We start from the raw sequence: 23,440 nt of genomic DNA, 5'->3' as shown, positions 1-23,440 counted from the left end.
CTGAGAGGCTGGTTTTGCAGATGTGCCAGTGTTCTGGGTGGAGCTCCCAGGACTCGGCTGTCCTTCCTGTGCTTGCACTTTGCAGGATGCAGCAGATCTGACAGAAGCCTGCCTCTGTGCACACCGATATCCCACTAGCCTGCCTCTGTACACACCAATATCCCACTAGCCTACCTCTGTACACATCGATATCCCGATAGCCTGCTTCTGTACACACCGGCATTCCATAAGTAATACTGTGTGGGAGGTTTGTACATTGTCCTCATTTTTCACACACGTAGAAACCGTTGTAATTGGCCCAGCAACATTGCAAGAGGCTAACAGAATGGTTGTGGCTTTTAGCTCCTCTTTTATTGGTTTCTGCTCTAATTCACTGCACAATGTTGTGCAATGTTTTGGAAATGGGCTCTGCCTTCCCACATTCTTTCCAAAGTCAAAGACGCAGGTCAACAACCCCTGTGTTGCAATGTTTCAGCCTGAAACCTGCTTGGACAGCTAGCTGAGTCCTATTTGTTCTCTGGGAAGAGGGCAAACAGCTTGTGACTGCAGGAATCCAAATAGGGTCCCAGTGGTCAGGCAGGGAGAAAGGAGGACTGGACAGAACAGACAGGCTGCTAAAAACAGCTGCTGAGTTGGCTTCCAGTTCTCATCAAAACCACCCCTCTGATTCTAGAGGGAAACTTGAATCATGAAGCTAATTACTATACTGTTCCTCTGCTCCAGGCTGCTCCTAAGTTTAGCAGAGGAAGAAACCACCCAGGAAATCGACTGCAATGATGAGGATGTGTTTCAGGCTGTGGATGCTGCTCTGAAGAAGTACAACGCTAGGAACCAAACTGGCAACCAGTTTGTGTTGTACCGAGTGATGGAGGGCACTAAAATGGTGAGTGACGGCTTAAACCCGAGATCACTTGTAATTCGTGCTCTCTGGCATGGGAGGAGAGGACAGGAGGTGGCCCGTCCTTAGGTGAGCAAGGGCGGCTTCCTGGATGACCCTAAGAGCCGTGTCCCGGGAAGACAGAAACAGCAGCAGGTGGAGATGTTTGAAAAGAACAAGGCACAGGGCGATCCAGCCTTGGGTCTGTGAACTCAATGACCTCCCAGTCTTAAGTGAGAATTCTGCATGGGGCTGAATCAAGGGAACAGGAAGAGAGTTGTCATTGTTGCCTTTGACCAAGGGAATACCACCGAGTGTATGTAGCTGATTCTTCGAGGTTTATAACAATGTATGCATTAGTTTTCTTCAGTCTTGGGGGATGCAGGAAGGTTGAGGCAGGGTGTCAGGCAGCCTCAGACTGACCACGAGCTTGCTATGGTGCTGCTGATAGATGTAAACGTTTCATCTTCCCATCTGTGTCTCCGAGTGCTTTGATTACAGGCATGTGCCACCATGCGAGGTTTATGTGGTGCCAGAGATTCAAACCCAGGACATGCTAGGTAGGCAAGGGCTTCACCAGCTACTTCTCCAGTCGGTTTCGGCTAGATTTGACTATGCTTTCGTTTCTGCCTTAGTCCACTCAGGCAGGAGGCAAATGCAGGCAGGATTCACAAATCAGAGAAAAACAAAATCATCAAGAATTTTAAAAATAGCTGGGTGAAAGCTCGGCAGTGGTGTGCATGTTTTTAATCCCAGCACTCAGGAGGCAGAGGCAGGTGGATCTATGTGTGTTTGAGGCCAGCCTGGTCTATAGAGCAAGTTTCAGTACAGTTAGGGCTGTTACAAAGAGAAAACCTGTCTCGAAAAAAGTAAGACAGATAGATAGATGATAGATAGATAGCCAGACAGATAAATGATAGATTAATAGATATATTGAGTTCACAGACTAGAGAGGTGGTCGGTGGTTTAGGGCACTGGCTACTCTAGTAGAAGACCTGGCATCAGTTCCCAGCACCCATGGTCATTCAGAACCATCTATAACTCGGGATCAGTACCTCTTTTGGCCACAATAGGTAACAGGAACACATGTAGTATATGTACATATATATTCAGGAAAATACTCACACACATTTAAAACTTTTTTAAAATGTAGACATTTATTAAAATAATATAATAAATTTCACTTTTAAAGACTCTTCTTTGGATTGGTCAAGTTACTGCAGCAGGAGAAAAATCCAATAATTTGACATGAGAATAAAAAGAAACCCTAATGGATGTAGACTTGTTTGTTTTCCAAAGGTAAAACGAAGCCTTTTGTTTCTCGCTACAGCACAGTTCGCATTCTTTCCCCAGACGCTCTGGGCCACTGTGCACTGCTGTCTCCATTGGATGATGGATGGGTACATGGGAGTTTGTTCTACAATGTTCCTGTAGTTGGCTTCCCCTCCCGGACACTGGGGGTCCAGCCCAGGGTACATGTCACCCAAGCTCCAAGCTGGACCCTGGCCTTTGGGGTTTTTGAGGCAGGGCCTCCTTACGTAGCTCTGCTGGCCTTGAACCCAAGGCCCTCCTGTCTCAGCTCCCCAAGTGTGGTACCCAGATTACAGGCTTCGCACTATGCCCACCTTCGACCAGACATTTAAAGATCCAGATATGTACATGTAAACTAGGTTTCACAAAAAGAGGGCAGGGCTAATATTATAGATGCTGCTTTGGAATCGTTAAAAATATAAATATATTTTGAGCATTCTTCCAAGAAGTATTTATGCAAATGTAAACGTTTATATTTGAAGAAACAATGCTCCTTGAGTCTGAGAAGGACAGATATTCGTAATGCATCAACTCCCACATATTGGCTGCCGAGTCCACTGAATGACTCCAGTGTTACCCTTGCTTTCCTCAGGTTGGTTCTGACACATTTTACTCCTTCAAGTATCAGATCAAGGAGGGCAACTGCCCTGTTCAGAGTGGCCTCACCTGGCAGGACTGTGACTACAAGGACGCCGAGGAAGCCGTGAGTCTGCTCTTCATTCCAAAGTCCCCAGCCTGCTGCGTGGAACCCTCGGGGCTCTGTAACATTTAAATGAGTGTCAAACTGATAGATCAAACATAAAGCTTGTACACATGGTGGGGTACATCTGAGGATTTGATCCCCATGGGTTTGTTTAAAGCCGGGTACCTGTCTCCTCAGGCAGTCATCAGTCCTTTACGGTGACAAAATTCAAAATCCTTCCAGCCGTTCTGCAAGAACAATTTAAAATCCTTGTCTGTATTTACTCTGCTCCTAGCAAACTGTCACTCAGTATTCTTGCCCTGTCCTGTCCCAGCCTTCAGTGTTCTGCTCCTAGCTTCTGTGACATCACCCTTTGCTGGCCTTACTGTCCTGTGCCTGATGCTTTCACTAACCTGCTGGTTTCCAGTCCCTTCCGTGTTGCAAGTGACAAGATTTAATTCTTTAGAATTCTTCCCTTATGTATACACACCAACTTTCTTGCCTACTCAACAGCGACAGACTTTCTTAATTACAAGGGCATTCTTTCTAGAGTTTGTTTATGAAGGATGCACATAAAATACTACTCTATAGGAAATTTAGCCTCATTCTGTCTGATTTCTTGAGAGGACAGAAAACCAGGAACATGCCAATCATTAAACAGTCCTATTGTCCTCTCATGAGAAAATGGTCCTAATAACCAACCAAAGCTTGTGTGTCGGACCCCACAGAGACAGCAGATAGGCATTTGGGCTGAGTTTAAGGTCTAGTGAAGAAAAATATGGGAACTTCAGCTATACTGGGCCTAAGTACAAATCTTGACTTTGCCTCCTGGTGATAGGAAGCCACTTGGCCTTCCTCTGTAGGTGCTTTAAACTATTAAAACGAGACAGCCTGGAGGAGGCTGAAACGAGATAAACTAAACAAAGGATCCTGTTGACAGTAGGCATCTTAAAGACACTACAGATCTAGCAGCGGATGGATGCCTTGCACTGGTGAGAGGGGATGGCGGGCAGTCATCCTCCTGAGAAGCAGATAATTCTCATAAGCTTGGACTCCCCTCCTAGATGGGATGTCAGCATCCTCCCGAGTATGCTCACACTGTGGTCCTCCATGGTTGTAAAAGAGCACATGGCACTCCAGATTAGGAGACCAGGATTGCAGTGCTGGCTCTGCCCCTCACTGAGCCTGTCTGGCAGCTGTGCCCTGCAGAATCTCTCATAGCTGCAGGGAGGTATCGGGGTGAGTTCTAGCCTCACATGATAGCTCCTGACACTCAGTACAGTGGATAAGGCTGAAGAACAAGGCAAAAAGCACAGTTCAGCACCATGCGTGGACAGCCGCCATGGAAGCACCAACTGTGTGCTGCTTCACTGGGCTCCTTCTGCCTGTTAGCACGTTTACTCCTCACAATGACCTGTTACATGCATGTGGTGTGTCTTTACACGGTGGGAAAACGGAGGCATTGAGAGGCACCAGGGCAGAGGGAGCTGGCACGCAGCAGAACGGAAGTGGGATATTCTAAGAGCATAAACCAAAGATTATGTAGAGAGCATGAACGCACTGACACTAAAAGGAACATCAAAGAGGAGGCTTAGCCTGTTTTCCCGAGGCACAGTGTCCATCTTGGAGATAGAGAAGCCTCTAGGACTCCACTTCGGGGCTCAAGTTCAGAAGCCTTACTCTGCCTCTCCCTGACCCTTGGAGATCAGTGGCCTGTGGGAGCAGTCACTAAATATCCATTCTCATGTCTCTGAATTTTGGTAGAGGACTGGAGAGATGGCTCAGTGGTTAAGCGCTGTTGCGGAAGTTCTGGTAGTTCCAAGGTGGATTCCATAAGCTCCTGTGACTCTAGTTCCATGGGATCTGACGCTGTCCTCGGGCCTCTCCAGGCACCAGGATACATACAGGCAAAACATTCATGTACATAAAATCAAATAAATCTTTAAGAAAAAACTATTAGAAAAAAAAACGTTAAATCACAATTAGCTACAGTTCTAGCTACATGCATCAATGAGGAAGAAGGATTTGACCAATTGGCCTCTTTCTTTTCTTTTAGGCCAGTGGAGAATGTACAGCAACAGTGGGGAAGAGGGGAGCTAAGAAATTCTCTGTGGCTACCCAGACTTGCAAGATCACTCCAGGTGGGTGATACATCAGGGGGACTTCCCTAGGGGTGGCAGCAGGTAGGAGCCTGCCGTGGGCATTAATTATGCGTATGTACCAGGAACACAACCCAGACCAGGCTACTTTACCTTTGCAGATGGTGACAATGGCAATGCCATCTGCAGTGTTAGGACTGTGGTAGATGTGTGGGCAGAGTAGCCCTACCCAGGTTTTTGGATTGGGTCAGGCTGTGTCAATCACCCCCTCAGACCTATCCTAACTCCTCCTGTGTTGTGTCAGCAGGGACAGTGTGGGTGGAGGCTGGCTGACAGAGGATGAGGAGGCTTGGACTTGCCTCCAGTCCCACAGCGCCCCCTACAGGGAGGAGACTGTGGGCTTTGAGGTCGGCTCTGACCTGAAATCAGTCCAGGTTTTTATCATCTTCACTTCCTGTTTTCCTTGTCTCGGGAGGGAGAGAGCAGGACTGCACACTTCACAGGACTGGTGTGCTAGAAAATGAGATGATGAAAGACGCAATGTCTGGGCTCATCAGACGTAGATAGCAGACGCCAGCGAGAGCTCACGCTCACCAAGCACTTAGGTGCTGCTGTGGATCTAGGGACTTTACATGTATTAATTACCTCATATGGATGATGTATTACCTCATTCAACAATTACAGCTCTCCTGCCCCCACACAGCATGCCGACACCTCTTGCCAGCTTCTTCCTTCCAGCTCATGCATCTTCAACATTTTCATAGACATCCTTTCTGATCCCATTTTAGCCTCCTGGTTTTCCTAGCTCCTGCCAACCTCCATGAAATGCTATGTCTACACTCTCTCTGTTCTACCTGGTTGTCATTCCTCCATGGAAGTGACACTTAGTGTGTCCCTACACCCTAGTTCAGCACCTGGCGTGTGACAGCAGGGGCAGATGGACTTCAAGGAAAGGCCCCTCCTGGGCTGACTAACAAGAAAACCTCTTGCCTTTTATGCTGGTTGTCTTAGTTGGAGTTTCTGTTGCTGATGAGACACCATGACCACAATTCTTATAAAGGGAACCATTTATTTTGTGCAGGCTCAGTTACAGCTCAGGGGCTCAGTCCATTATCATTATGGCAGGCGGCACGCAGTGTGCAGATGGATGTGGTGCTGGCTACATCTTGAGCAGTAGGCAGCAGGACATGGACCATGACACTGGAGGGCACCATGAGCTTAGGAAACGTCAAAGCCTGTCCCCACAGTGAAGCACTTCCTTCTGCAAGGCCACACCTACTCCAGCAAAGCCCAAACTCCTAAGAGTGTCCCTTTCTTATGTGGTACCATTTACATCCAAACTACCCCACTAATCATGTGAACACAGAGAAGAGTGCCTTCCTGCCAGCTCAGAGCCATTCACTTTCTACCTGCCAATGATTTGTTTTAGATGATGTATGACATTTAAAAAAAATGGAAAGAAAAATCTGTTTGGTAGGGTTCTTCTCCAAGAGCCAAAGCATCAGGTTGACTCTGTCAGGTATAATGACAGGAAATAAATGGAGGGAGGCATTAGGGAGCTTCAGTTAACACAAAAATAATGATATATCTGTAATGTTTCCCTTTTATATAGTTGATATATTACTGTGATCATTAAAAACACATTAAAATAAAGGCCTAATGATGTAGCTCAGCTAGTGTCACCGTCCTGGAGGCGGTGGGACCTGTGAGCATGGAGCTGATCAATGAGGCAGACTAAAGTCTTCTGCAATAACCAACTTCATTCAGAGCCTCAGACGACTTATACCCTGAACATTAAGAAAGGTCACACGAGGGCCTTGAGACATGGCTCAGATGTTCAGAGCCCTGGTTGCCCTTCCAGAGGTCCTATGTTCAATTCTCAGCTCACAGTCATATGTAATGAGATCTGGTGCCCTCTTCTGGCATGTAGGCATACATGCAGCCAGAACACTGAATGCATAATAAACACGTAAATCTTTTTTTAAAAAAAAAATCAATAGGAAAGAGAAAGACTGCATCAGTAAAGTTCCCATGAGCACATGCTGTATACAGTCACAAGGACAAGCCACACTGTGGCACTCAAGTGTTTCTCCATAGAGGCATACCAAGGAGAGTTTCCATATTTAATTGACTAACAAGAACAAGCAGTTAATTCGCTCGTATTCACTACCCCTGGGAGGGACCCAAAACACATTCCAAGACCAATTCTGTGTTTTGAAGCAACTGAGGTCACAAGACCCTTGTCTTGTTTCTTGAAGTGTTCTCATTGACGCTCAGAATTCTCCTCGCACGACTCCATTCCTGGGCCTTTTTCTGACAAGTTAGTATGTATGCCTCAATGCCTGGGTTCAATCCCCATCACCTCAGAAAGCAGACACAGAGGCCTTCAGAGAAAAGTAGAGGAAGGAGGATTAGACTCCCAGGCCATCCTTAGCTACACAGAGTTCCAGACCAAGACTGGGGTATAGGAGACCCATGTATAAAAAATGAAATAAAAAAATATAACATAAAAAAAACTATTCTTAATCCTCTCCACTTTCCCTCTGACTATACAGGAGGCCTAGACTCTCATAATGATTAACTCATATGGGAGTTATTGAAAAGTCAGTTATCAGGAGTTTCTAAATGGTTTGGGTTTGGGATGGTGTATATGAGAGATGTTTTCAGTAGTAAATGCTGTCTCTTTGTCTGCTCTTTGTCAAGGTAATGGACCCGTACTCACAGCCCAATACACGTGTTTGGGCTGTGTACACCCCATACCACCTGATAGCCCTGAACTGGAGCCTGTCCTGAAACACGCAGTCGAGCATTTCAACAACCACACCAAGCATTCCCACCTCTTTGCTCTTGAAGAAGTAAAAGCAGCCCAGAGACAGGTTTGTTTTTTCAGTTTTTTACGACATGGTATGGTTAAAAATTTGTTAGATTAGCATCTTGTCACATAAAATAAACCTGTGTGGTTCCTACTGTTCCTTCTGCCAGGAGGAATCTGTCCGGCCTCATGCTTTATGGTACTGGAGCGTCCCTCTTCGTTTTCACGAGAATAGCTCTTAAAACAAGGGCTTTCCCTAGGGCCCAAGTGAGCAGAGTGACCCATACAAAGGGAAGGGTGATGCACATCTTCTTCCCTTGGAGTTTGCTTGTGACAAATAGTTCAACATTTCATGAAATTGTCATTTTGGTTTTAGGATATTGACAAATCTGTATTACTATCTTGTTGTCATTAATTAAATACTGCCTCAAAATATTGAATTGGTCCTAAAAAGGTGGACATGACTTCCTGGGAACACCCTAAATTATACTTGACACTCGCTCAGGTTGGTGAAGTGGAAATAGCTATCTATTCCATAGTCATCTGATTATTTATCTATCTATGTATTTGGGGTTTTGTTTGTTTGTTTGAGGCAGGGTGTCTCTACAAAGCCCTGATTGTCACGGAGCTCACTATGTAAACGGGGCTGGGGCCTCAAAATCACAGAGATCTGCCTACCTCTGCCTCTATATCATTCTCCACCTTCAATTTAACTTGCCACTGTGGGAGATTTGTATTTTGCCCTTCTGTGTCCATGGACAGAGATCAGCATGAGGGTGGTATGTGGTCAGTATTGAGAAGGTGGTCAGCATGGAGTTTGTGGTCAGCATGGGGAAGGGTGGTGGTCAGCATGGGGATGGTGCTCACCATGGGGATCCTGTGTATTCAGCATGGAGTTGGCAGTCTCTGTGGGGCCTGTCAAGAACGAAGAGGAGAATTTCACTCCCTGGTGACTGTAGACCAGTAGACTCACCAGGAAAGGTCATTCCCATTTCTCACTCCTCCTGTATAGACAATTCTATTGTTTTCACAAAGCCAGGGGAAACGTGCCCTCTTGGCAACCTGGAGAAGGAATGATTGTGGGGATTTTATTTCAAGAAATATAATGTAAATATGTATATATAGATGTGCATATATGTACATATATAATTTACAATTACATTGGAGTGTTTGTGTGTAATTTGCAGTTACATGGGAGTGTATGTGTGTGCGCGTGCACACATGTGCGAAGATACTCAATTTTTACTCAGTGATCCCTTTGCCTGGTAGCAATGATGGTGTGTATTCTCTGAGCACTTACTCAATCCAATTCAATGTTTAAAGATGTTAATAACTTTCGTTCACTGTGATCAATGTTCATGATGAACTTCAAGTACTCACTCAACCTAAAATCATTTCAGGTGGTGGCTGGACTGAATTTTGAAATCACCTACTCAATTGTGCAAACTAATTGTTCAAAGGAGCAGTTTCCACTCTTATCTCCAGAGTGCAAATCCCTTGCGGATGGAGTAAGTAGGCAAAAGTTGAATGACTGTCTTTAATATTTTGTTAACGGCATGACGGGACTGTCAACCCTGTGGGAAGACTGTCCCTAAAACTGAGATATGGTTTGGTAGTTCACATCCATGGTCACAGAGGATCTCTGGGCCCCACGCTGCTGGGCAGAGACTCTGCACACGTCACACTGAGTATTTACCTTCGCCAGGGATGAGGCCTGGGGCTTGGGCTGCCATCCTTTCCTTGTCTCCTCTGACGTCATGTGTGCTCAGCATTCCACAGGCTCTTATAGACCCGGCTCCTTACTTCAGCTCTTCCCTTCCTGTTTCTTCATCTTCTCAATTCTACTTTCATGTTAGTTAACACGTTCTGGGATTCTAGCCCTCTGGGGATGACATCCTGGCACTCACTGGCCCTAGCTGAACGGGAGAGCTCCATGGTCAGTGAGAGACTCCATCTCAACCAATAAGGTAGAGAGGAACTACGAAAGGCCTCTGACATCAACCTTTGGATTCTGAATTTGTGTGCAAACACGTGCATGTGCATGCACACAGATGAAGGTATGCACACCTAATATACAAGCAAATGAATCAATCTACACTAAGCAGAAAATTAGTAGATGTCTTTGCAACTACACTTCTAGATGTCTCCCCAAAGGAACTCAAAAAAAAGCTCAAACAGAGAAAGTCATGTTCCCAGCAGCACTACTCAGAGAACCCAAAAGTATAAACGACCCACATGCCTATCAACAGGGGTCCTACTCAGTTGTGTTGCTGTGATAAAATACTGACCAAAAACAACTTGGGAAGGGAAGGCTTTATTTGATCACAAGTCACAGACTCTTACTGAAAGAAGTCAAGGCAAGAACTCAAACAACAGCCTGGAGGTATGAACTGAAACACAGAGCTGCTTACTGGTTTGCTGACCAGGTTGATTCTTGTACCTCCCAGTAGCACCTTCCTAGGGGGTAGGACCATCCATGATGGGCTGGGAGTCAATATGCCAATCATTAATAAAGAAAATGCTGGGTCTGGTAAAATGGCTCAGCACTTAAGAGCACTTATTGTTTTCCAGAGGACACAGTTTGCATTCTCGGCTGAGCCACAACCTTCTGGAACTTCAGTTCTAGGGTTTCTGATTCCCTCTCAAGGCCTCAGTGGGCACCAGGCACATGGTAGACACATGCATGTTGGCAAAATACTTGCACATACAAAATAAAATTTTAAAAAAGAAAGAAAAAGATGTTCCACAGACTTCACAAGCCAATCTGATGGAGGCATTTTCCCAGTTGAGGCTCCCACTTCCTACGTGATTCTCGTTTGTGTCTAGCTAATAAAAAAACTAACCAGGACAGCAGGTGAATGGATGAATAACACACTGTATACATACATCAAAGGATGATGCACCTACAACATGTGTGAACCCTGAAGCATGGGATAAATGAAGTAAGTCAGACACGGAAGTATAAATATTATATGAAGCCATTTATACGTAATATATAAGGTGAGCAAATTCAAAATGACAGGAAGTAGATGAACATTCAGAGGAGCCAAAAAAGGGTAGGATGCTTGTCTATTGCTTGCTTGATTTATAATTTCTGTTGGTGTAAAATTATTTTTTAATGCAGCAGTAAAGATTGTATAGCATGGTGAATTTTAATTAGCAACAGCTAATTCCACAATTTTCAATGCTTTATTTTTTTTTACTTTATTACTTAAAAAAAAATACCAATCCAAATTCCCACTCCCTCCCCCATACCACTCCCCTTCCACTCCTTCTACAGTCCCTCCTACCCCACCCCCTCCCATCCTAAGAGAGGATTGCACCCCGCCCTATGGAAAGTCCAAGGCCCTTCCTACTACATCTTAGTTGAGCAAGATATACATTCAAAGAGAGTAGAATCCCAAGAAGCCAGTACATGCAGTAGAGACACATCCCAGTATCACTGTCAGTGGCCCCTCAGTCTGCCCCAACTGTCAACCACATTCAGAGGGACTAGTTTGATCCCATGCTTGTTCACTCCCAGTCCAGTTGGAGTTGGTGAGCTCCCATTAGCTCAGGCAAACTGTCTCAGTGGATGAACCCTTCATGGTCTTGAATTCCTTGCTCATACTCTCACTCCTTCCACTCTTCAGCTGGATCTGAGGAGCTCAGTCCAGTGCTCCGATGTGGGTCATTGCCTCTGTTCCCCATCTGTTGTTTGTAGAGGGTTCTATGGTGATATTTAAGATAGTCATCAGTCTGACTACAGGGTAAGGCCCATTCAGACACCCTCTCCTCTATTGCTTAGGGTCTTAGCTGGGGTCATCCCTGTGGATTCCTGGAGAGTTTTCTAGAGCCAGGTTGCTTGATAACCACATAACGGCTCCCTCAATCAAGATATCTCTTTCCTGGCTCTCATATCTGTCCTTCCTCCATCTTGACTATCCCAATGACTCAAGTTCTCCTCAACCACCCCTTCTCCCCTTCCTTCTACCTCCTGCCCCCATGCTCCTAAATTTTTGTCTGTTTCCAATTTCCAGGTGGGTCTATATATGTTTTTCTTTGGGTTCACCTTCTTACTTAGTTTCTCTGGAATCATGAACTATAGGCTCATTGCCCTTTGTTTATGACTAGTATCCACTTATGAGTGAGTACATACCATATTAGTTTTGGGGGGGTCTGGGTTACCTCACTCAGGATAGTGTTTTCTAATTCCATTCATTTGATTGCAAAATTCAAGATGTCATTGCTTTTTTTTTACCGCTAAGCAGTACACTAATTTGTACATGTCCCACACTTTCTTTATCCATTCTTCAGTTGAGGGGCATCTAGGTTGTTTCAAGGTTCTGGCTATTACAAATAAATGGGACATCCTGAAACTGAGAAGATTCTGTAAAGCAAAGGACACAGGCAATAAAACAAAAGGCAGCCTATTGAATAGGGAAAAAATGTTCACCACCCCCACATCAGACAAAGGGCTGATCTCCAAAATATAGAAAAAACTCAAGAAATTAGACATTAAAATTCTAAATAACCCAATTAAAGAGTGGTGTACTGAACTAAACGGAGAATTCTCAACAGAAGAATTTCAAATGGCCAAAAGACACTTAAGGACATGTTCAATTTCCTTAGCTATCAAGGAAATGCAAATCAAAACAACTCTGAGATACCATCTTACACCTGTCAGAATGACTAAGATCAAAAACACCAATGATAGCTTATGCTGAAGAGGATGTAGAGCAAGAGGAAGACTCATCCATTGCTGGTGGGAATGCAAATTTGTGCAACCACTTTGGAAATCAGTGTGGTGGTTTCTCACAAAACTGGTAATCAACCTACCTCAGGACCCAGCAATACCACTCTTGGGAATATACCCAAGAGATGCCCAATCATACTACAAAAGCATTTGTTCAACTATGTTCATTCCAGCATTACTTTCAATGTTTTAAATGGAAAATTTACATTTTATATCTACATATCCTATATATCTTTATATCTTATTTCATATACACATAATATATTTACCACAGGCTCAGCGAGAGACCCTTCTCATAAGCTAAGGTACAGAGTCTGGAGAGGTGGCTCAACGATTATAAGGAAGCCCTGCTCTTATAGAGGACATGATGTTGCTTTCCAGCACCCCCATCCCAATCAGGGAGTTTATAAAATTCTTTAACTCCAGTGTCAAGAGATTCATCATCCTGCACTTGTGAACACACAGAAACAAACACACACAGAGAGAAACAGAGAGAAAGAGAGAGAGAGAGAGAGAGAGAGAGAAGTAACCCACTCACTTACACATTCACCATGTAGTGAACATTCTTATTTCCTGCCTCCCGTGTTTATTTGTAGCCATAGATACTCTCACGTGCTTCTGGTTTTCTTTTGCTGTCAGCTTCTATCCCTTTTTCTCCCCTTTTCCCTATGCAAGAATTTGTAAAGCAAGCATAATGTCTTTGATTTTTATTGGTTGTTTGTTTTCAAAATTTGATTTTAATTTCTGATTTTGAACCACCAGGATGTTGGGGAGTGTAGAGATAACGCCTTTGTGAATATCAATCAAAAAATTGCTGATTTCTCCCAGAGCTGTGACATCTATCCAGGTGAGAAAGCACATAGGGGGCCATGGGGAAGCAATGGGGCCTGCTTTCTTACTCAGCTGCACCCTGTCTATAAATGGCCAAGGCAAACCAGTGACAGAAGGAACAGTGTGTGCTCTCCGGGCCAAGGCCATCTTTAGGGCAATACCAGCTGACTTTCCTTTCCTTTTCTACAAATTGTTCTTAAATTTAGGGTTTTGAGTTGGAGAAGACTCATTTTAAACCATACACAGTGGAATCCCTCCAGATAAAGATGGGTCGCCCAGCAGGTTAGGATGGGAGGTTGTCTGTGAAAAGCTTATGGCTAAGTTGGCATTTCTCAAAAGAGAGCTGACTTCTCTCACAGTTACAAACAGTTCTGCACATGTCATAGCAGGAGGCACCGCTGTGCACACGTCATGACGAGAAGCACCAAGACACCGCTGTCCACTGCAGCCGCGTTGGAGGCTCATTCATTCATTCCTTTACGTTCACCACTGCCTTCCTCTAAGTTACACGTTTCTCCCAAGTTTACACTGAAGATGCAAAATTTTAAGCTGGATGCGGTGGCGCACCCCTGTAGTCACATCACCCGGGAAACTGGAGCAGGGGAGCAGAAGCTCTAGGCCAGTTTTTGTTCCATATAGACTTCCAGGCTGGTTTGGGATGATGAATTTTCTTTCACTCTAACCTCACATTGGGCACCAAAGGTAGTTGGTTGTTTCTTACTCTCTGATTCTTTTGGCTCTTTGTGGGGCCTGCCACCCAGCCCCAAATAAATCACACACAGAGTCTTATTCTTCCTTATAAATGCCTGGCCTTAGCTTGGCTTGCTTCTAGCCAGCTTTCCTTAACTTAAATTATCCCATCTTTTGCTGCTGGCTCTTTTCCTTTTCTTACTTCTGTATCTTACCTTCACTCTTCCTCCATGGCTGACTGGGTGACTTGTCCCTTCTTTTCTCACTTCTTGATCTCTCCTGCTCCTTCTTCTCTCCTCCCAGATTTTTCTTCCCTTTTTTTCACTCTGCCTGCCAGTCCTGCCTGTCTTTCCTCCTGCCTTGCGATTGACCATTCAGCTCTTTATAAGACAATCACATGTTTTAGACAAAGTATCAAAGGATCAGAGCTTCGCAGAGTTACATACATGCAACGTAAAAGATTGCAACACATCTTTGCCTCACAGCGTAAACAAATGTAACACATCTTAAATTATTATTTCACAACATTGGGACACATCAGAATCTGTCTGGAGGGGGAGGGGAGCAAAACAAGTGGAACATATGTCTCAACATGGTCAAAGGCATGCTTCCCTAAGCATCTGAGCTGTAAGGAGGACAAAGGAGAGAGGAAGAAGTGAGTGTCCCATGGATCCCCATCCCTTAACTCTGCTCTGCTCACTTCCCACCTTGTGAAAATGAGGGTGCTGGGCCTCTGTGTGACAGGAGCCAGGCTAGACTACTCTTTGGGTATACCTACTGATTTTAAATCTGTTTGTTTTTTCAGGAGAGGATTTGACACAACCACTTCCCGAGAGCTGCTTTGGATGCCCCAAGAACATACCTGTAGATAGTCCTTTGTTGACAGAGCCTCTCGGTCATGCCATCAAAAAGTTTAACACAGAGAATAACCATTCTTTCTTTTTCAAGATCGTCACAGTGAAAAAAGCGACATCCCAGGTCTGTAAACGGACACAAAAATGGGAGGGTGAAGTCTACGTGCAGATCGGTTGCTAATTTGATTCCCGGTCTTCACTGTGGTTGGGGAAACTGTACTTGGTAACAGAATTTCATGGTTTAAATTTCAACACCCAACTCCGTTGTGTGCCTGATTGTCTCTTTAAAGTTCTGTTTGCCAGAAGGTGATATCACACGCTTTTAATCCCAGCACTCAGGAGGCAGAGGCAGGTGGATCTCTGAGTCTGAGGCCAGCCTGATCTACAGCGCTAATTCCAGGACAGCGAGGGCTACACAAAGAAACCCTGTGTTGAAAAGCAAAAAGCAAAGTAAAACAACGCAAAAGCTGTTTTCTACCTGAAAATGTCTGGGGCAAAACTCAAATTAGGCAAAGTGTGACAAATGACTTTCAGACTCCAAGAATCTGGACAACCCCTGGAAACCACTATAGAGTTAGCAAGGTCCTGGGAAGGAAGAGCAAGGCTTTTCCTTTCAGCCTTTGCAGGCTCTTGTCTCATAAGAACATGGGTGTCAGGTGCTGCGGTGCACACCTATAATCCGAATGCTCAGAAGCTGAAGCAGGAGGATTGCCACAAGTTCTAGGTCAGCTTGGACTACATAGCAAGATCTGATTTAACACACACACACGCACACATTCACATGCACGCACACACACACACACACACACACACACACACACACACACACTAGAGGAGGGATGGGAGCTTAGAGGACTCAGCCACATCACTAGTCATTCATTAAGAGCCCATAGCTCTCACATGGCCTTGTTCTTTCTCCCTCCTTCTCTTTGCCATGGATGCCCTCATGTCTATATCTCTAGGGCCTCAGCTCCCCTTTCTCGCCCTATCAATAAAAGCTAGTTACCTTCATCTAGGATCAGAGAATCAGCTATAAAATAGCCTCTCTCCTTGATGACTCTGTGTGGTTATAAAAATACCTTCAACATTGATCTTACACCTTAGGATTGCTTTGGCTGTTCTCTCTTTTGTGGTTACATATGAATAATACATTCTTGTATTATTTTTTCTAACCCTGTGAAATATGGCATGATATTTTATATGTATTGTATCACTTCTGTATGTTAATTTTGGTAGTACAGACATTTTCACAATATTAATTGTGCCTATCTAAGATTATGGAGATTTTTATATTGCCTAGTCCCTTCTGCAATTTCCTTTTCCAATATCTTGAGAATTTCATTGTGAAGGTCTTTGACTTCTTTCGCTAGATATCTTTATAAATACTTTTATATTTCTCTTATTTTTAGACAGTATCTCATTATATAGTCCAGGTTGTCCAGGAACTTGCTGTGTAGACCATACTGGCCTCAAACTCACAGAGATCTACTAGGTTCTCTTCCCAAGTGCTGGGATTAAAGCAAGCCACGCTGTGCTATGTCATTTCTCTGATTTTTGTCCCATTGTAATGTGTTATGTTTTGTTTTATCTTATTATATTATATGTTATTTCTTTTTATTCCTTAGAAGCCTGTTTGTTTTCGTTTTTTCCCCAGACAGGGTTTTTCTGTGTAACAGCTCTGGCTGTTCTGGAACTGGCTCTGAAGGCCAGGCTGTCCTCAAACTCACAGACATCCTCCTGCCTCTGCCTCCCAAGTGCTGGGATTAAAAACATGTGCCACCACTGCCCTACCTTGCTCTGATTTTTGAGAAATGATTTTCATCATTGTCTAGCACTGTAAAGATTTCCTTTTACTTTAGGCTTGCTGCCAGTATGTTTCTCCTAGAAACGCCCCTCCATTTTTTGACTTTCAAGTACAGTTGGAATTTATATTGACATACAGTATTCTCTACAAGGAAAACAAAATAGATGATAGATAGGTAGGTAGATAGATAGGTAGATAGATAGATAGATAGATAGATAGACAGACAGACAGACAGACAAAATTTGGCACAGCGGCTTCATGAACTGCAAACCTTGATCAGAACACCAGTGGTGGTGGCAGAGTGGGTGCAGTCTTCAACCCCGACTAGCTGTGCTGCATTCCCCGCCCCCCCCCGACACACAAGCTCTGTTAAGTTGAGCTGTCAGCACCAGGAAGCCAGGATGGCAACTCACACCTGTAATTCTAGTACTTGGAAGGTAGAGGCAGGAGGTTTGTGATTTTGACAACTACTAGCTACAGGTCACTCTGAGTCACATAATGAGATTTTTGTTCAAATAAAAAAATAAAAATTTAAAACATTGAGAATGTAACTCAATAGTAGGTCCCTGGTGAATCCTAGCACCCATTCCTAATACAACAAAGATAAAATCATAAAAGCATAGAGAAATATAAAAGCTTTCGGATGTTTTTTACAAAATGGAATTGTGGTATAAGTGTGTAATTCTCCTTTTTTTTCAGTAAGAACTGTCCTTCTAGGTCAATATGTACAGATGCATTCTATTTGATAGCTGTGTAATACAACAAACATGCACATATACGGTTCAATCCTATAATATATAATTGGATCACAAAATTGGGGTACTGTTTATAGACAATATTATATAGTATTTAAAACTGTTACCAAAGACAATGAGGAGGACTCTAAGAGAGACATACATGGATCTACACAGGAAGGAGAAAAAGACAAGATCTTCTGAATAAATTAAGAGCGTGGGAATCACAGGATAGGATAGAAAGGGAGAGGGGAATCAGAGAAAATGTTGAGCTCAATAAAAACAATTTTAAAATAAGCTGTTATTAAATACTTAACTGGAAGGGCTGCTGAGATGGCTCACTGGTTTAGAGGGCTGGCTGCTCTTATGTAGGACTGAAGTTCAATTCTCATGACCAACATGGTAGCCTTCAACTCTCTGTAACTCCAGATGTCCTCTTCTGAGCTCTGAGGACACTACTGCACCTGTGTGTTGTACAGATGTACTTGCAAGAACACTTACACTGCCAAGTGGTGGTGGTGCATGCCTTCAATGCCAGCACTTGATGCCAGCATTGATTCAATGCCAGAGGCAGTTGAATCTCTGTGAGTTTGAGGCCAACATGGTCTACCAAGCGTGTTCCAGAACAGCCAGAACAGTTTCACGGAGGAAACCTTGTCTCGAAATATCAAATTAATAATAATAATAATAATAATAATAATAACAATGAGAAGCAATAGATAATCTAAATATTTTCCCAATTGCATATTAATCTAAGTAAGAATTTACTGATTCAGTATTTGGCAGCAAGACAACAAAAAATGTTTAAAGACAATAATTGAAGTTGCTCTTCCATACCTCGGATTGTATTGTAACCTAAATTCTGAGTCCCTGGTGAACGCAGTTTGCAGCTCTTGAGCCTTAAAATTGATATGTGTGGATGAAAGTAAACACTGTAGCCAGCTTCTCTTGTACATAGTAAAGGAATCTACCCAATTAATGTCAAGAAATCCTAGATATGCATACAAACCTAAAGTCTGTATCAGATATTGGTAGCTTGGGGAATATGACTATTAAAATGATCAGTGCATAATTAAAATGTCAAGGCTCTAACTTTTAACTCACCAGAGTAAAAAAGTATAATTTGTTACACTAATCCTTATTAAACACTTATCTTGGTTTTACCCTGTAAAGATTTCTTTCTTGTACTTGTTTAATAAAATGCTGATTGGCCAGTAGCCAGGCAGGAAGTATAGGCGGGATGACCAGGCAGGAAGTAGAGGTGGAGCAAAAAGAAAAGAAGAAATCTGGGAAGAGGAAAGCTCAGTCTGCCGTCATCACCCAGATGTAGAGGACACAGATGAGAATGCCTTGCTGATGAAAGGTACCAAGCCACATGGCTAACATAGACAAGAATGATGGGTTAAGACGTAAGGAATTAAGTAATAAGAAACCTAAGCTAATAGGCCAACCAGTTTATGATTAATGTAGACTTCTCTGTATTTCTTTGGGTTTAAACAGCTAGGGGACTGGGTGAGACAGAAACCTCTGTCAACATTGTTCTAATTAACTTTACAGGTGGTAGGTGGAATGAAGTATTTTATTGAGTTCATAGCCAGAGAAACGAAATGTTCGAAGGAGAGTAACACAGAACTGAAAGAAGATTGTGAAGTCAAGTCCACTGGTGTGAGTAGCAGGGGGCCTGGGTGATGCTTTAAAATTTCTTGTTCATGGGCCTCATGACTAACGATTTGCCTCTTGGCTTCTGCTTTCCTGATCAGCAAAGTCTCAGCTGCAGTGCTAACGTGTACATGAGACCGTGGGAGAACAAAGTCGAACCGACTGTCAAGTGCCAAGTATTAGAACTGGTAGGAGCTCAGTTGCGGTCAGCTTGGGGTCAATTCTGCCTATGATTCCAAAAACTCCTATCTGGGTATTCAAAATGAATCATTACTGAAAATAACCTGTGGAGGGTATCTTTTAAAAATAGTAAGATGTTATACGGTTCTACACTGATTTACCCTGCATTTTAATAGGTCTTCAAAGGGCTCACACACATGATTCATGTCTGTAAGGCGTGACTCTACATCATCCTTTTAAGTCTTTACAGAATGATCCATGAGAATAGAGCTTTGTGAATTGTCAAAGATGGGACACTAAGATTTGAAATGCCAGCCAGGCCGTGGTGGCTCACGCCTTTAATCCCAGCACTCAAGAGGCAGAGGCAGACATATTTGTGAATTTGAGGCCAGCCTGGTCTCCAAAGTGAGTTCCAGGACAGCCAGAGCTGTTACACAGAGAAATCCTGTCTCTAAAAACAAAAACAACAGCAACAATAAAAACAGAAGAAAAAGATTTGAAAAGCTGTGAGGCTCCAAAGTGAATTACATCACTATATCCCTTGTCCCAGGCTCTGCAAAGCAAATGTCTCGCACACTCTCACCAGTCCTTAGGGCCCTGGGAGGCAGTGCTGCTATTTTTCTTTTACAGAAAAGTGAAGGCAGTTTGTACAGCATCGAGAGCAGGTCAAATCAGAGCTTCCCCTTTCCATCCCGATCCTCACGGCTAGATCTGGCTTGGACCCTGGCTTCGCCTGTCTCCTCTCACAGGTCGTGACAGTGGAGGTGGCTCTTATTCACGAAATCATGCTTTCGTGCAAGTTGCCACCTTTCTCTAGTTTAGGACCTTGCCATTTGTATGCTGTCTCTAAATCACTGTAAAAAGCCTTGTGATCAAGCTTGCGAGTAAGCTCCAGGGTGGTTCAGCTGAAAAAGAGAAACTGTGACGCTGCTCAAGCCTTTAAGGATAAAACCAGTAATGACTGTAACAGAAATGATATCAGGCCGGGCTGTGGTGGCACACGCCTTTAATCGCAGCATTTGGGAAGCAGGGACAGGCAGATCTCTGTGAGTTTGAGGCCAGCCTGGTTTACAGAGCAAGGATCAAAAAAGACTCCAAAACTACAAAGAAACTCTGTCTCAAAAAAAAAAAAAAACAAGAAAGAAAGAAATTAAATCAGGTAACAAACAGTGTACTCTTACGTAGTTCAAACACCCAGTTTTTCCAAATGAAGAAAAGCCCTTAGCCTTGGAATATCATTAAGAACAATAACAGGCAAGGTTAGGGATGCATCAGTGATTGAGTACGAGTCCAACAGGCATAAGGTCTGGAGTTCAGTCTCCAGTACCACAAAGTCCACAAATCTTAAGAACAATTAAAAGAGAAGAAATATTATTAATATATTTTCTCTAGAAAATTAATATTGTATTTAAAATCTGGAAAGAATCACCCCGGTGTAAGCCAAAATGGCATCACCAGGGTCTTAATCTCTGCTTCCCTCATTGACAGCCTGAGTCTAACAATGCATTCATCTTAATAATTCCTTTCTAGATGAGGAGACCTCCAGGCTTTTCACCTTTCCGGTCAGTCCAAGTCCAAGAAGCAAAAGAAGGAACAACTGTAAGTCCACCCCATACTGCCATGGAGCAAGAAGAGCAGGAAGCAGAGCATGAGCCAAGAGCCGCTGAGGGGCAGGAGAAACAGAAAAAGCATAAGATTGACCACGGTCATAAGCATGGGCATGGCCAAGGCCATGGGCCCCCAAAGACACATGGCCTTGGCCTTGGACATCAGAAGCAACATGGCCTTGGCCATGGACATCAGCTTAAATTGGATTATCTTAAACCCCAAAGGGAAGACACTTTTGACCATGAACATAGAGAGGAACATGCTCATAAGCATGGTCATGGGCACAGTAAACACAAAAATCATAACAGGAACAGTGGCAAGCACACTGAGGAGAGAGCAGAGCCTGTGGCAGGCGCTTCTGAAGACAGCTCTACATCCTCCACACAGACACAGGGGAGGACCACCCCTAGCCCTACCCCAGCTCAGCCCCGTGTCGCGGTTACCCCTTCTGACTTTCAGAACTCAGATTTAATCGATGGTGTGGTGGCTACCACACCACCATATGCCATGGAGGCCTTTGATGATTTCATCCCTGATATCCAAGTCCAACCAGATAGCCTTTCATTTAAGCTGATATCTGACTTTCCAGAAGCAACAGCCCCCAAATGTCCTGGACACCCATGGAAGCCAGTTAGTAGAAAGGATCCAACCACAGAAATGGGAGAATTTTCTGATTTTGATCTCACTGATGCTCTTTCTTAACTTATACAGCCTGCTAGCTCAGAGAGGTAGAGAAAGCATCCAGCTGACCTTCCTCTTCCACTGGTCTCCCAGGAGCCAGTGTCTCAAATAAGTCATCGCCAACTCAATGTCTGTCCCCTCTGCTTCTTCTAAGTCTCTCTATCCATCCTCCTGACTTCCTCTGACTTTCTACGTGTTTTCCTGATAATCTATGTTCACTTCCTGTCAGCTGTTTGCTCTCTCTGCCCCTTGACCTATGACTGATTGTATTTAATCCTGTTTCTGATACTCAGGCAGAAAGCTCTCGTATTAAAGGTGTGTGCTAGGGCTGAGCCACACCACAACGAGAAACAGGTTTTTTTTCCAGTAAATAATGAAATCTCGGGGTTCACAGTGTGTTCAAATATCCTGTAAAACTACAGCTTTTCGTTCCCATTGGTGAGTCAACCAGACTCCATTAGACAATTCCATGCCCAAGGAAACTAAGACACTCTAGTGGTCACTAAATGAACAAACAAGATAAATGGACCTATAGGGGGGAGGGGGCACTAACAGATATGGGAGGGAAAAAACAGAGAGTGGGGATAAGAACAATCAGAACATGCCAGGCAGTGGTGGCGCATACATTAATGCCAGCACTTGTGAGACACAGGCAGGCAGATCTCTGTGAGTTCGAGGCCAGCCTAGTCTGCAGAGGGAGTTCCAGGATAGTCTCTAAAAGCTACACAGAGAAACCCTGTCTTGAAAAACCAATGAAAAAGCATAATCAGAAATATATATGTGAAATTGTCAAAGAACAACAAACGTGTGTACATATATAGATATATATGTACATGTAAATGAATATATGTATATATATGAAATTGTCAAAGAAAAATTTAGCTTGCTAAAAATATTGACAACAAAGAACCAAAACATATATAAAAGTGAAAAGTTTGACAATACTGTAAGGATTAATGGGACTGGAGAGATGGCTCAGCAGTTACAAGTACTCACTGGCTGCTCTTTCAGAGGTCCTGCGCTCAATTACCAGCAACTACATGGTGACTCACGGTGGTAAAGAAATCTGGTACCCTCCTCTGACATAAGTCATACATGCAGAAACAGCACTCATATACATTAAATAAATAAATCTTTAAAAGAAGGAATCACCAAAATGTGAAAGAGACAGAAAGGGATTCCCACACCACTGAATAAATGTTATGAAGGGAGTCTCATACTGCAGAGTTGCCATAATCCTTGGATTTAGAAAAAGCAAAATATCTACAGACAGGAATAAAGTCAAGAGCAGGGAGGGAAAGTAACAATGTGGCTTTTAACAACCATGTCATGCTGCGAATCCATGCATTGCTGCTGTTTGGATTACCGGAAGCATTGAGCTCCGAGTGTTTCTTTCATTTCAATATTGTCTCCATTTTAAAATAAAGAACCAGTGACACCAGGAAACCTTCTCACCTTGTCAAGCAGTTCATTGTTTTGCAAATATTGAGCATGAACTTCAAATTAACAGAGTTTTGCTGTACTTACAGAGGCTTGCAAACACCTGCGAGTACAAGGGCAGACGCTCAGGGGCAGGGGCAGAGTCAGCGCCTGGGAGTAAGGCAGAATCTTCACACTTGGCACAATAGCCCCAGCACGACCCCAAGTGGACAGAACAGAAGAATCATGGGATACATGTAACATGGAAGAATGTCCCTTCGGCTCTCTGCCTCCGTGTGAAATAAAATTCAGATTTGATGAGTTCACAGTGGTCTCCTTTAAGCCACACCTGTACTATAGCCAGCTGAAGCCATCACCAAAGCTTGAGTCCGGCCACAGAAGCTTACAACCCCACTCTGGAACATTCCCTCTAAATTAGATAGACTTCCTTCTCACTGTGACGC

The 23,440-nt window shown here is 43.7% G+C and overlaps 1 protein-coding gene across 2 annotated transcripts; it reads left to right on the top strand.

Moving 5' to 3' along the window:
* Positions 1-494: 494 nt before the first annotated feature.
* LOC125412929 (T-kininogen 2) lies at positions 495-23,302 on the top strand. 2 transcript variants are annotated; one of them, XM_087901979.1, is made up of 11 exons: positions 508-883; positions 2,781-2,891; positions 4,927-5,011; positions 7,673-7,845; positions 9,182-9,289; positions 13,279-13,363; positions 14,843-15,015; positions 18,987-19,094; positions 19,190-19,276; positions 20,799-20,867; positions 23,087-23,302. In XM_087901979.1, the coding sequence occupies exons 1-11, from the start codon at positions 689-691 to the stop codon at positions 23,183-23,185; spliced, it is 1,293 nt and encodes a 430-aa protein (XP_087758105.1). In that variant the 5' UTR covers positions 508-688; the 3' UTR covers positions 23,186-23,302. The 2 variants fall into 2 exon arrangements, with proteins under 2 accessions (XP_087758104.1, XP_087758105.1); XM_087901978.1 differs by lacking the exon at positions 23,087-23,302 and having other exon boundaries at positions 495-883; positions 20,799-23,003.
* Positions 23,303-23,440: the final 138 nt, after the last annotated feature.

This window comes from Myodes glareolus, chromosome 2 (genome assembly GCF_982192425.1).
Source record: "Myodes glareolus chromosome 2, mMyoGla1.1, whole genome shotgun sequence".
Lineage (NCBI taxonomy): Eukaryota > Metazoa > Chordata > Mammalia > Rodentia > Cricetidae > Myodes > Myodes glareolus.
Note: the sequence above shows the minus strand (reverse complement) of the source record. Positions and strands in the feature narration are given on the sequence as shown.